The sequence below is a fragment of the Mytilus edulis genome, chromosome 11 (assembly GCF_963676685.1).
Source record: "Mytilus edulis chromosome 11, xbMytEdul2.2, whole genome shotgun sequence".
Lineage (NCBI taxonomy): Eukaryota > Metazoa > Mollusca > Bivalvia > Mytilida > Mytilidae > Mytilus > Mytilus edulis.
In genome coordinates, this window is record NC_092354.1 from 81,558,415 (window position 1) to 81,571,723 (window position 13,309).

Consider the following 13,309-nt stretch of genomic DNA (forward strand, 5'->3'; position numbering starts at 1 on the left):
CAAAGTTTTCATCATAATTAGAATGCTGTTCAGGATCCTGTTGAGTGTCGTTTGTTGATGTGATCATAAGTGATCCTAGTTTTCTTTATAGATTAGACAGTTGATTTTCCTGTTTAAGTTGTCTTACACTAGTCATTTTGAGAACCTTTAAAGTTTGCTATTCGATGTGAGCCAACGCTTCGTGATGAAGACCGTATCTAAACCTATAATTTTTAACTTTTAATAAATTGTGACATGGATGGAGAGTTGTCTGATTGGCACTCATATTTCATCTTCTGAATTATATATGTACTCAGTTTTACCTTGTTGTGAGCATTTTTGGTAAACTCCTTCGACTGATCACACAGTCACATTTCACTACTGATGAACAGTAAGTTTTGGGTCAAACTCGTACTTTTACATGATCAAACATAAAAGTAATCTTTTGATATGTGAACTAAGTATTAATTCGATTTGGCTAACTTTATATATGTTACACTTTGCCGATGACATCTTCAGAGAAACCACAGAATTTATTTCAGTTGAAGACTTTATAACCTGCGGGCTCATGGTTTCTTTTTCAAGAATCAACGCTTATCCATTGTATCTATATCACATAAACTACTATGACTAAAAACATTTATTCTAAAAAGAGACGGACGGACCCAATACTTTTGAATATAATAACCATCTTAAATATATCGTCGACGTGGCATAACAAAATTAATGTCGTAAATTGAGCAGCATGTCAGTCTTGTGTCAATCAACATTAACGAAACTAGTCCGAGATTACTCTGACGTACAACGGCTGTTTTGCCAGACAAGATGGGGCCGTGGGACGGTCGTTTGGCAAAAAAACCGTTGGACGTCAGAGTAATCTCGGACTATAACGAAACCAGACATAAAGTAAAATGCATAAACACAAATATAATTTTAAAATTGTACATGTAACCAGAGAAAAAATAATCATAATATCGAAGTCTACATAAGTTTGATAGTGATATCACTGTAATAATGCTAAGTCCGTTTCAAATCGTTCCAGTAAACACCGATACAAAGTGGCAGCTTCAAAAGCATCTGTTGGTAAACTATGTCCTAATTCTTCCATGTATAAGTTTGCGAGATCGTAAATGTCTTCATCGCATGGTAGACTACAATACGTAGATTGCTCTAAACAAATTTCAACTTCATCGATGTCAGGGCTAGTAACATAATCACTTGTTCCGTACACTTCAGGAACCGAGTAGAGTACATACGGTCGTCCATACACACCATGTTGTTTATTATTTTTTCTGATTTTATGGGCGTTCCAAATACTTACAACCTCTAAAAGTTCTTTCTGGAATTGAAAATAAATAATTAGTTTCAGGTTTCAGTCGATGAATTTTCGTGTATAAAACACTTTATATGCAAAGACATGAGATGGTACGAATATTTTCGAAGGTGACATTATGTATGATATTTAAGCATATATTTTAAGGCTGATGTTGACATTGTAAAATTTGGATAACATTTTTATTGCACAAAATATGTTCGTATTATAGTCTTTAGTTCACAATTATTATCTAAGTGAAAAGTATTTTATGATAGCTTTATAAAGCAGTTAAGTTGTTGTCTGCTTAACGTAAATAAACAGAAGTATATACATTTCTTTACAGTGTTTTTTTTTCAAATAAAAACAATTAATTTCCTCACTATAAATGAATTTCATGTCGGGAGTACTAATCTGCCTTGTAATGACATTTGATTTGTTTTTCAGAGAGGTTTTATTCTTATGTATAATAACAGTTAAACAAACAAATATTGAAGTTTAAAACAAATGGCTAGCCTTAAAAAGGTATAAATGAACAGATAAACGGACTTAAGTTGAAGCATTAAAATTGGACATGAGGGCGGATAGAAGTTTAACATTGTTTAAAGGGCGTTATCTTAAAGTGGTATAATCAGACTTTTTAGGCACAAATAAGAAATACTAGCTGGTTTTACTTGTATTGATTCTAAACTCCATTTGCACATAAATCTCAACGTCATAAGTAGCATGACGTTACTATACATACATAGCGGTACCGCGAACGTCTAATGAACACAGTCCTGAACATCCTGGGGGGCCGCGAATGATAATTTAAGCAATAAATAAAGAAAAAACTTTAAAATGAAATAACTATTGTCTCTCAAATGAAATAAAACTTTAACTTTTAACACTTAAACAGTCTCTATGCTTTACGGAACGGTTGAATCCAACTTTTGATTTTCTCCTTGGCATCAGTTTTTGCTTTTCTGGTTGAAGTAATAGTGTTGTCACTTGAATCACACGGACTATCTGTTGATAAGAGTTCAAGTGGATATAGCTTACTTATTGGTCTAGACGTCGTGCCATTTTTAGTGCGTAAAATAGCAGACCTACAAAGTCCATCTCTCCCATAAACTAACTTAACGATAATCGCTATATTCCACACTGTCCTTGGGGTATCATCATGAATCTGTACAATGTCGCCCACTTTAATGATTTGAGTGTTAATTCCGGTGTTTCTATGTTGTTCCCTAAGTGAAGTGAGGTATTCTCGTCGCCATCTGTTCCAAAAGTCGTGAATAATGCGTTTTTGAACACTAGATTGTCTATTTGCTGTGTAATGTGTTAAGTTTTGTACGTTCTCCTCACTGCTGAAATTAATTGTTCCTGAATACGGTAAAGTTTTAACCCGTCTTCCATAGAGAAGATGAGACGGTGTAAGCGGTTCATCATCGGTAAGGTCCGTTGATACGTGGGTTAACGGACGATCATTTAATATAGCCTCTATCTCGATCACAATTGTCTCTAGCACTCTAAAAGTAACTAGTGCTCGTCCTAACACTTTCTTTATGCAATTTTTGGTCAAGCCGATCAATCGTTCCCACCAACCACCATACCATGGTGCACGCTTCGGAATAAATTTCCACTGAGTTCCATATATGTTGAGTTGTTCCTGAATAGTAGTAGATTTTGTAAGCATTTCAATTTCCTTCGCTGCTGCGGTATATGTTGTACAATTGTCAGACATCATGATTTTTGGTAACGATTTGCGGCTGGTGAATCTCCTAAACGCTAGAATGAATGTTTGTTCTGTAAGGTCTTCAACGATTTCCAAATGCACAGCTCTAGTGTTAGCGCAGGTGAATAGACAAATATATGCTTTACTAATACTGTTGCTTTTTGTTCTCACATTCAATGCTCCTGTGAAGTCGACACCAGTTACTGTAAACGGCGGTGAATCATTAAGTCTGTCGGACGGCAGAGGTGGTGGGTCGGGTGTATGATATGGTCTTCCGGTAATTTTACGGCAAGTAACGCAATTACGGAGTATTGATTTCACACATTGTCGAATCGACGGAATCCAGTAAGACTGGCGAATAAATGTCACTGTACTTTCTAATCCAGAGTGAAAATTCTTTGCGTGTGCATCCATCACAATTAATTTACAAAGTCTGTCTTTGTTCGGTATTAGTACTGGAAATTTAGCTGATTCATCAATAGGTGCATTGTTTATTCTCCCGCCACAACGGATAATGTTCATTTTGTCCATGTACAATCTAAGTTGCTTCACTAGCACATTTTTCTCTGATTTGTTATTTAAACACTCAATAACATCCGGGTATTTACGCAGTTGCGAATCTCGGATCCATGCAGTCGAAGCAGTCTGAATTTCATTGACACTAAGATTTCCTGTTAGTTTGTCATTATTTCTACAGTTGTTTATGAATCGGTACATGTATGCAGTTATACGCAAAAGTTTTTGGTATGAGCTGTAGCGTTGTATATCCATAATTTTACTTATTCCTTCATAAGATCTGATTTTCTGTTGCGGTTCACTAGTTGATTGTCCTTGCTCAATGGTAGTGCTAAGAATGTGTGATTCTTTATTCTTCCACTGTGGCCAGTTTGATTTGTCAGTGAGCCATTCGGGTCCTTTCATCCAAAGATCCAATTCTAGGAATTTGGTTGCAGTTACTCCTCTCGATAGCATATCTGCCGGATTTGAATCTGTCGGACAGTACTTCCATGTGTATTCTTGCGTAATTTCGTTAATTTCCTTCACTCGATTACTAACGAAAACGGGTAATTGTTTCTCAGTAGTAAGCCAACTTAAAGTTATCTGACTGTCACTCCATAATGTGACGCTTGTAACATCCAAGTGCGATTTCAAATGCTTGACCAGTCTTGCGCCTATCAAAGCTGCACTGAGTTCTAACTTCGGAATTGTTAACTGTTTGAGTGGTGTCACTCGATTCTTTGACATGATAAGTACGGTTTCTTTTCCACTGACTAAATATGCGCATGCTCCATAGGCTTTCAAGCTTGCATCCGTAAACACATGTAATTCTACATTGTCTGATTTTTCTTTGAAATACGGTCTATTAATTTCCAAATGTGAACATTCATTAATATCTTTTAGAACACACTTCCATTCTGTTGTAATTTCAGATGTAAGAGGTTCATCCCAATTTAATCCTTTCTCCCACAAAGTCTGCATAAGCATCTTACTACGCACAGTAACTGGACCAATAAGTCCGAGTGGATCATAGATTTTAGACGATTGTCTTAAAATCTCTCGTTTTGTCATACGTGTATCTTCAATATCGGTGTATTCCGGTTTGGCGAAAGTAACTGTGTCGTTACAAGTGTTCCATCTCAATCCAAGCACTTTTATGAGTTCATCTTTGTCTAATACGCTGTGTCAATTTTCTCGGTGGCCAGTGACTCTATTTTCCAAAATTTCTCCAAGTCGTACTCATCGGTTTTTGTTGCGATCATCACGTTCATCATTGAAGCTCTCTTGTATCCATCTGTGTCAGAGTTGTGTGAATGTAGCGTTCCAGACAACAGGTATCCGATTTTTGATTGAACAGCTGTCGGTCCTTCGCCTCGGATAATATCATTCTGAACAATTGACCAGAAGTAATCAGCTCCAATTAGAATAGAAATTTCAAAGTTTTCATCTGCTGTTACTGGGTGAGCTAATTTGATTCCTGACAAATATGTAAGTTTTGCTGCTTGGCGTACATAGGTTCTCATCGGTACTGCGATCTCTGGAACGATCAAGACTCGAATCGGAAGTTTACCCTCTGTAGTTATGAGATATACCAATCCTGTACTCAAATGGCGAATTTTAGTACTATTTGCATTGTCTCCAAATCCGGATAGGTTAACGCTTTCAGTTCCAGTAGGTTTGAGTTTCAATTTTTCGGCTAATTCCTCTGTGATAAATGAGCGCTGTGCGCCTTCGTCAAACAATATTTTTGTATCAAGTATTTCATGTTCTGCACTTACTGGGTTAATTGCTGTCTTCAAAAGTACACGATCTGTCGATTGTGAGTGTAAAACAGTGTCTGGTTCCTCCGCGTTGTGTTGAATTGTGCCTACGGTTATATCCCCTGTTGGTTTGTTGTCTTCATTTGTTTTAACATTGTCTTTGCAAATGCTGGTGTGATGACGTTTGTGACACTTGTTGCAAGTTTTTGTAGATTTACATGCGGACAAGCTATGGTGTCATAGACAGTTAAAGCATAAACGATCTTTTTTCACGATTGACATCCGGCCATTGTAATCAGATACTTTAGTGCAATTAACAGACGAGTGTGGCTCCTTACAGTACGCACAGAGTGGCTTGGGTTTAGTGTTAGTTGCGTTTGTATTCTTGTTACCTCTATTTCGATTACTATAATTTGTATTTGTCAGAAAGGCGGCGGTAGCTGTAGGGTGTTCTAACTGTTCTGAAGTTTTGCCTGCATCCATAATATAAAGTTCATCGAAAATTCCACGGCGTAATTCATTCAGTTGTAAATCTGTAGATCTATATTGTCTGGCAAGATTTCTGCGGATTTCACCGGGTAGTTTGTTCATAATAATGGGCACTAAAAACGCTCCATATGTGTCTTCACTTTGACCTAATGACTCCAATCCTCTAATGTGTATCTCAATTTCATCGTAGTAGTTTTTCATGCTAGATATCGTGTATTTAGGGGCTGGTATATCAACTAGTGCTTGCATATACTTCTGTCTTATTACATGCGATTGTCCATATCTTTCTTGCAGTAAAGAAATAGCTTTCTCATAATTTGCATGTGTAAGCGCAAACCCTGTGACGGTTTTCAATGCCTCATCATGGAGTAGTGACTTCAAATAATTAAATTTCTGAACGTTTCCAAGAGTAGTGTTTTCGTGAACGGATGTCTCGTATGAATCCCAAAATGACTGCCACTGCATAATATTACCATCAAAGGTAGGAAGATTCAATTTGGGCAACTTGTTGTACTCATTTAATCTAGTGTTACTACGTGAAAACTGAGTTTCCGGTACACGGAAGTTTGAATTACATGTATTCTGTTTATTGTATATCTCGGGTTGAGCATAACTTGGTTGATCATGAGCGGGTTGAGCATGAGCGGGCTGAGCAGAGGCGGGTTGAGCAGAGGCGGAATGTGAAGGGTCGCTATAACTGACAAAATCTTTTGCATTTGTACTGAGTGTGGATGTATTGACAAGAATGAGCTTTTGTATTTGCGTTATTTTTCCATCTAATGTGTAAGCATACTCATCTGAATCGACGATCTCGGCTTCTACTTCTCCTTCATCAAGATTTTCTAGAATGTCCTCATTAAGTTTTTGTAGTGTCTCTTGTTTCTTCAACAGATTGTTCACAATTTTAGTTAACTCTTCAGTGTTCACGGGCTCATCTCCGTCGTCTCGGATGTCCTCAAATTTCTTCAAAAGTCGGGAAATAACGCTTCTGTGTCCTGCACGTATAGAACGTAGTTTGGAACTCATCCTGGTCACGGCACCAATATCTTAAAGTGGTATAATCAGACTTTTTAGGCACAAATAAGAAATACTAGCTGGTTTTACTTGTATTGATTCTAAACTCCATTTGCACATAAATCTCAACGTCATAAGTAGCATGACGTTACTATACATACATAGCGGTAACGCGAACGTCTAATGAACACAGTCCTGAACAGGCGTTTATTTGGTCTATGCCCATGCATTGATGGGTACATAAGTCACTATTATGACTTCTTTTTATTTATCCACAATTACATTAACTGTGGACGTAAACAATTTTCCTTTGTTTTGCTTGGTCTATATAATTATATTAGCGTTAAAATAGGGAAATAGGAAGGATAATCTTGTTCGAAAATAAGTACCTGAATCAGTCTCAGGAAACAGAACCTTATCAAGTTTTTATGAAGATGATCTCCTGAAAATAATCCATCCTCTTTTATATCTTTAAAAAATGTCATCCAAAACTGTGAGTTTTCTTTTCTATAAATTCCCCACCATGCATGATTCAATTCGTTGATTATGTTGGCTTGTGCCGTAAAGAAACGCACTGTTATTTCGAGCATACGTATCATTATCATTGCGTCGTAAAAAAGACTGCATTTCAGCGACCTTACTATTTTCGGTACCAAGATCTCCTCCCTTCCGAAGAATAGCTTTGACAAAATACCCAGAAATAACCCGAGGGTCACTACTAGTCTGTCCTGCCTCCAGCCATATTATCAGTCTAGAAAAGCCATCTATGCATCCATTTATGCATATTCCAAAAGGTTTAAGTTTATCATAGGAATCCAAATGCCATATAAAGTTTGGCCCTTTCGAACAATATTCTCTCCTATGTAATCGACCTTTTCGTCGCATTTCAACTCCTTCAGGGTTTATAATTTGCATTATAATTCGCACATACTCTTTTTGTATAGTTAAACCTGCTTGTCTACACTTCATAAACATCCAGCGATAACCATGAAGCCTTCCAGATCCTTTAATGTTGTCTTTGATAAAAGCAACGACATCTTCAAGTGGCGTGTAGTGTTTTCGGCGAAATAAACGTAGCTTCTTCAATATTCGTTTCAGGTGTCGATAAGAAATAATGTAGTGATGATGTTTTGCTAAAAGTGCCAGTATTTCCATATAATCGAGTCCCATTTCGAAATAAACCCTTATGTATTTCTCCATTCTTTCACTTTTAAGAGAAGATATTAGTCGCCGTACCATCAGCGCTGAATGAATTTGAATAACATTTTGTGCGCACATTATATTATGTCGTGCGCACATTATATTATATTGTGCGCACAGTATATTATGTTGTGCGCACAATATATTTAAATTGAGCGCACAATATATTATGTTGTGTGCACAAGATATTATTTTGTGCGCACACGATATTATTTTGTGCGCACAATATATTTAAGTTGTGCGCACAATATATTATGTTGTGCGCACAATATATTTAAATTGAGCGCACAATATATTTAAGTTGTGCGCACAAGATATTATTTTGTGCGCACACGATATTATTTTGTGCGCACAATATATTTAAGTTGTGCGCACAATATATTTAAGTTGTGCGCACAATATATTATTTTGTGCGCACAATATATTTTTTTTCTTTGCATGTCCCTAGCGGGGCTCCGTAGGATTAGGTTTGCGGGTTTTGTTAACCATGATTTGTATTTTCTTTATGAAACGAGTAATGCAAATTCAATTTCAGTAAACTCCCGTATAATAATTAACAAGAAATGTATCTCTACTCAGTTGTAAGTTGAATTTTACATTTCATTTTGTCTTTGTTTTTTATTAAACATTTTTTTTTAATCACTTGAAATTCTCTTGTGACTGTATTAAAATTATCATAAATCTATTGGTTCATTGAAGTGCATATATTTTGTTATAGAACAGAATCTGAACCTCTACCCCTGTTGTCGACGATGGAATACAAAAGGAAAGGACGGTTATTATTGAAAGTAAATAGAGATTATACGCTACTCAAACCCTACAGATAACGTTCACTATACAGCCTCAGTAATACATATGTGCTTATGGTAATTAAACATGTTAAATAAGTAACGCGCAGCCATTGATGCATACTAGAGATTCACAGGTTAAACAAAGATATGTATTCTTATGGTCATTGTTAAACGCGTGTGTAACATTATCTGTATCTGTCAGATAAAACAACAAATTGATTAGCCAACATTGATATACCATGTACATCAAATGATATAGTTATTGTTTTATCTTAAACTAGAATACAATACACAAAAGACATGCTCAAATGATTGCCTACGTTTTAGGTAGAGTTGCAAATCCTAATGCAAACGTATAAAATATGTTTAAAAAATACGTTAAAAAAGCGTAGATCTGAACAACGAACAAGTGCTATACATAAACACATCCATTTCTTGGTTTAACATGATTGCAATACATTGGAAAGTTTTAATAAAACAATACCTTGTTAGTACAGATACTATGCAAGTGTACCATTGGGAACTAAAAGCTTAAACTTATCATGTACACTAATTGAAATGAAGATCTACTGAAGCTATTAATTGACATGTTATGAATATTTAACAAAGCCAATTATCCATAACCAACTGCTGTTATTAAAATAAGTATAATTTTTTCTAAAATTTGTTTTAAACTAAATCTCGTTATCAGAAAGTTAGTGTCATATATGTCCCCCCCCCCAAAAAAAAAAAACAAAAACAAAAACAAACAAAGAAGAATTAAATGATACCGATACCAGGACACCATGACAACAAACCAGACGAAACGACTAACAACAGTCTACAAAACACGTCCCAAATAATAAGCACAACACGTTCTTTTATATTATATTGAATGCGACTTTTTCACAATTTGTATTACTTTCATTATCATTATCACTTAGCTAAAGAGTATTAAATCAAAATAGAAAAAAACAAATATTTCGGATTGCATAAGTTTGACCATTCTGATGTCAATGGTGACCTATTCTCGTTTTTGTTTTTTAATCTTTCGATTCAAACACATTCCAGATTGATTTTGTTTTAAACAGTTAGTCTTATATCAAACACAATATTGAATTATATTCCAATTTGATAAGGTAACTGACAAATAATTGTATGTATATGTCCTTAATGAATTTCAGTTTCATTGGTTATGTAGGATGATCTATTGTCTTATATTCTGGTATTCAGATATTTGCCTGGTAGAATGTGAATTTATACAACACATAATTGTAGGAACACCTCGATCCTGTTCCACCATCTTTGTCTCATAGATAGAATTTACATTTTTATGTACTTATTTTCCCAATGAATATGATTTTCAAGCTTGCAAAGTTTGAATCAACACTGCGCTATGCATTCAACACACGAATAGTGTAGTCAATCTTATAGTTCGAAATTTAAACTGCAATACATTCAACTTCAATTGTGAACACTTTTAAATCTGCCTCATAACTAGATTACCCTTAGCTGTCTTTAGCAAAACTTTAAGGACTGAAAACAGTTTACCCTTCGGTTGTGCTTTCAATATGTGTCAGTATAAAATCTAAGAGGACATTTTAAATACTGATGATGTACTGTACATACATGTACGTCGGTTAAGGAAATAAAAATATGAAGTTCAAGTTATGAATATAAAGTAATTATTAGTCACTTTTCGGAGAATTCATTCTAGTTAAAAATGAAGATACAAAGCTATAAATAGGTTAAGATAAAAAAAAAATCGGTACAGCAATTTATCATGTCGATCGTTATACAGGAAATTAACAAGAAAATATGAGATGACAAAATGGTAACGATTTTTTTTTTATTTGTTTCTATTCCATGTAAATCATTATTCAAATTTCGAATATAAATAAAAAGCATAATTAAGTAAAAATGTCTGAATCGATGGATCACCCTGAACACTGTCTAATTATGAGAAATTAAAGGTTGACAGGTAGGTGAAGCTTACATAAATGAATAGATAAATGAAAAATGTACAAATTGATACCCGATTTATATAATTCCGAGGCCGATAGTTGGCACCAGAAGCGACGGACAAATATTCACTTTTTGATATGGGACAAGCTCTGATGTCCAACGGCCCCAGCTTGTCTAACAAAACAGCCGTTGGCCGTCACAGTAATCTCGATATATTACAGATAGTGTGGAGAACATCATCAAAACGTAGTCAAAACAGTCAATCACTCTTCATTTGTATAACATTTCATCCGTAAATGTTGTATTTACATATCAACTATTTGAGTTGATTACTTCTAGTGAATATGAAGATAAAATAATTAATTCAATGCACATAATCCAAAGTCAAACCAGACATGTAATGTTATAATCTTTATTTTTGTAATTTTAGATGATGAATTAAAAGGCAAATTGGTAATTGGCAATAACAGTTTTTTTGGCACAACTTTTTGGACTTTTGGATCCTCAACGCTCTTCAACTTTTTACTTGTTATGCTTTATAGATATTTTGATATGAGCGTCACTGATGAGTCTTATGTAGACGAAACGCGCGTCTGGCGTACTAAATTATAATCCTGGTACCTTTGATAACTATTTACACCACTGATTCTTGTTATGTTGTAATACATTGATTTTCGATAAACCATAGTCATAGTACATAATTAAACACTACTATGAAACCCTACTAGGCATCATATTTCACCATATATTTATCGAAGTAAGTGTGCTATCATAATTCGTATCGTAATGTGTAGGATGTTGTTTGACTGTGAGTGCTTTGATATTGATCTTAATATTGTCTGCATTTGTGCTACACATGGCGAACTTGGAACCTCTATATTTGTTGTTTCTTCGAAACTTGACAATGGATTATCTTACGGCGGTAGGAAATATGTATATTTGCGAAACTATAAGGTTAGCTTTCAGTAATGTTTCCGGTGAAGGTTATATACGGGTAACTTCAAAAATTATAAGTTAAACACTACGTTTGGTTATATGAAGACTATTACATATATACCAACAAAACAAAGCTTTGCATACAAACTTTTGGTACTTAAGATTAAATGATAAAATGTAACTACCTGTTTCTGGTTAACTATCCCTTTAATTACGTCTCTTCATCATCAGCCATTTTAAGTCAGAAACTACAATCGTCACCAGGAAACACTTATACTTAACAAACGGAAATTTAATACTCACTGTTTTATTTAATGGAGAAATGGGAAAATTATTATGAGCTTTCCGTTTCTTCATCAGTCTGTGTCCGTCTTTTTTTAAATTATAATTTTTTTAGATTATTTTCTATTTTTAGGTTTTCTGTTGTTTTATTTCGATTACTTATTTGTAAAATTTTTTCTCTTTTGTTTTCTTTATAAACAAAATTAATGCCTTTCATCAACGTCAGCAATACCATATACAAAAGGACCCGAAATTACTAATGTGAAACCATCTTAATGAGAAAAACAAAGGATTAAATTGTGTACAACAAAATTTACGACAAACATAACAATATTTTAAAAAGTTGTTTGTTATACTTCTTGTTCTATGATTCAATGCAACGGGAGAACACGTAATCACTTTATCATCATAAAAGTGTGCATAATTTGAAGCCTGGTTACAATCAATCTTATGTCGATCCGAAATTTGAGCAGATCTATATGGATATTATTCCTATGCGTTTCTTCACTACATTTAGGCGCACCGAGATATAATTAATGAGCGAAATCTATCAATGAGGTCGCAATAATTGTAGTGATAACGAATTTCTAATCAGTACATACTCTGTGTTTATTCTGTGGTAAGTTACCAATTCGTTGTTGACATGAATGACATTTTATAAATTTACAGTTTGCAAAAGTATGAAATACCCTAATTACTCAGGATGTTCTTATCCCAGGCAGTAAACCTTAGCTGTTTGTGGCACATTTTTGAGAATTTTGGGTCATCAATGCTCTTCATCTTGGTACCTTTAATTACTATTAGCAAGTCGTTACAGTATGGTCAAACTGATTTAAAACCCGTCAAAATTTCATTCAGTTAATTGAACAACCAACCTGTTATCTTGATTATATGTTTCGTTGAATGATGAAGACCTCATTAGATAAACATTTGAAATTTATTTGATCCTTCTTCAAATGCTTATGATATTCACCTTTTGGATTATAGCTCTTCATCTTTTATATAAGCTTTGGACTTCAAATATTTTGGCCACGAGCATCACCGAAGAGACATGTTTTGTCGAAATGCGCATCTGGTGCAACAAAATTGGCACCGTTGATTTTATTACTACCACTGGGTCGATGCCTCTGCTGGTGGACTATTAGTCCTCGAGGGTATTACCAGCCCAGTAGCCAGTACTTCGGTACTGGCATGAAAATACGGATTTTTTGTGTTATTAAAATTTGCTGTTACATAGTATTAAAAATTATTATAAATAAAGGAATGTATCTCCCTCATGCAAAGCTCTGATTCTTTTCACGAACTTGGCTTTACTTTTTGGACCTTTTGGATTATAGCTCTTCATCTTTTATATAAGCTTTGGACTTCAAATATTTTGGCCACGAGC

The 13,309-nt window shown here is 34.8% G+C and overlaps 1 protein-coding gene across 1 annotated transcript; it reads right to left on the reverse strand.

Moving 5' to 3' along the window:
- Window positions 1-2,192: 2,192 nt before the first annotated feature.
- Window positions 2,193-4,577, reverse strand: LOC139494653 (uncharacterized). Its single transcript, XM_071282814.1, has one exon. It carries the CDS (start codon window positions 4,575-4,577, stop codon window positions 2,193-2,195), a length of 2,385 nt encoding a protein of 794 aa, XP_071138915.1.
- Between the last annotated feature and the right edge of the window lie 8,732 nt (window positions 4,578-13,309).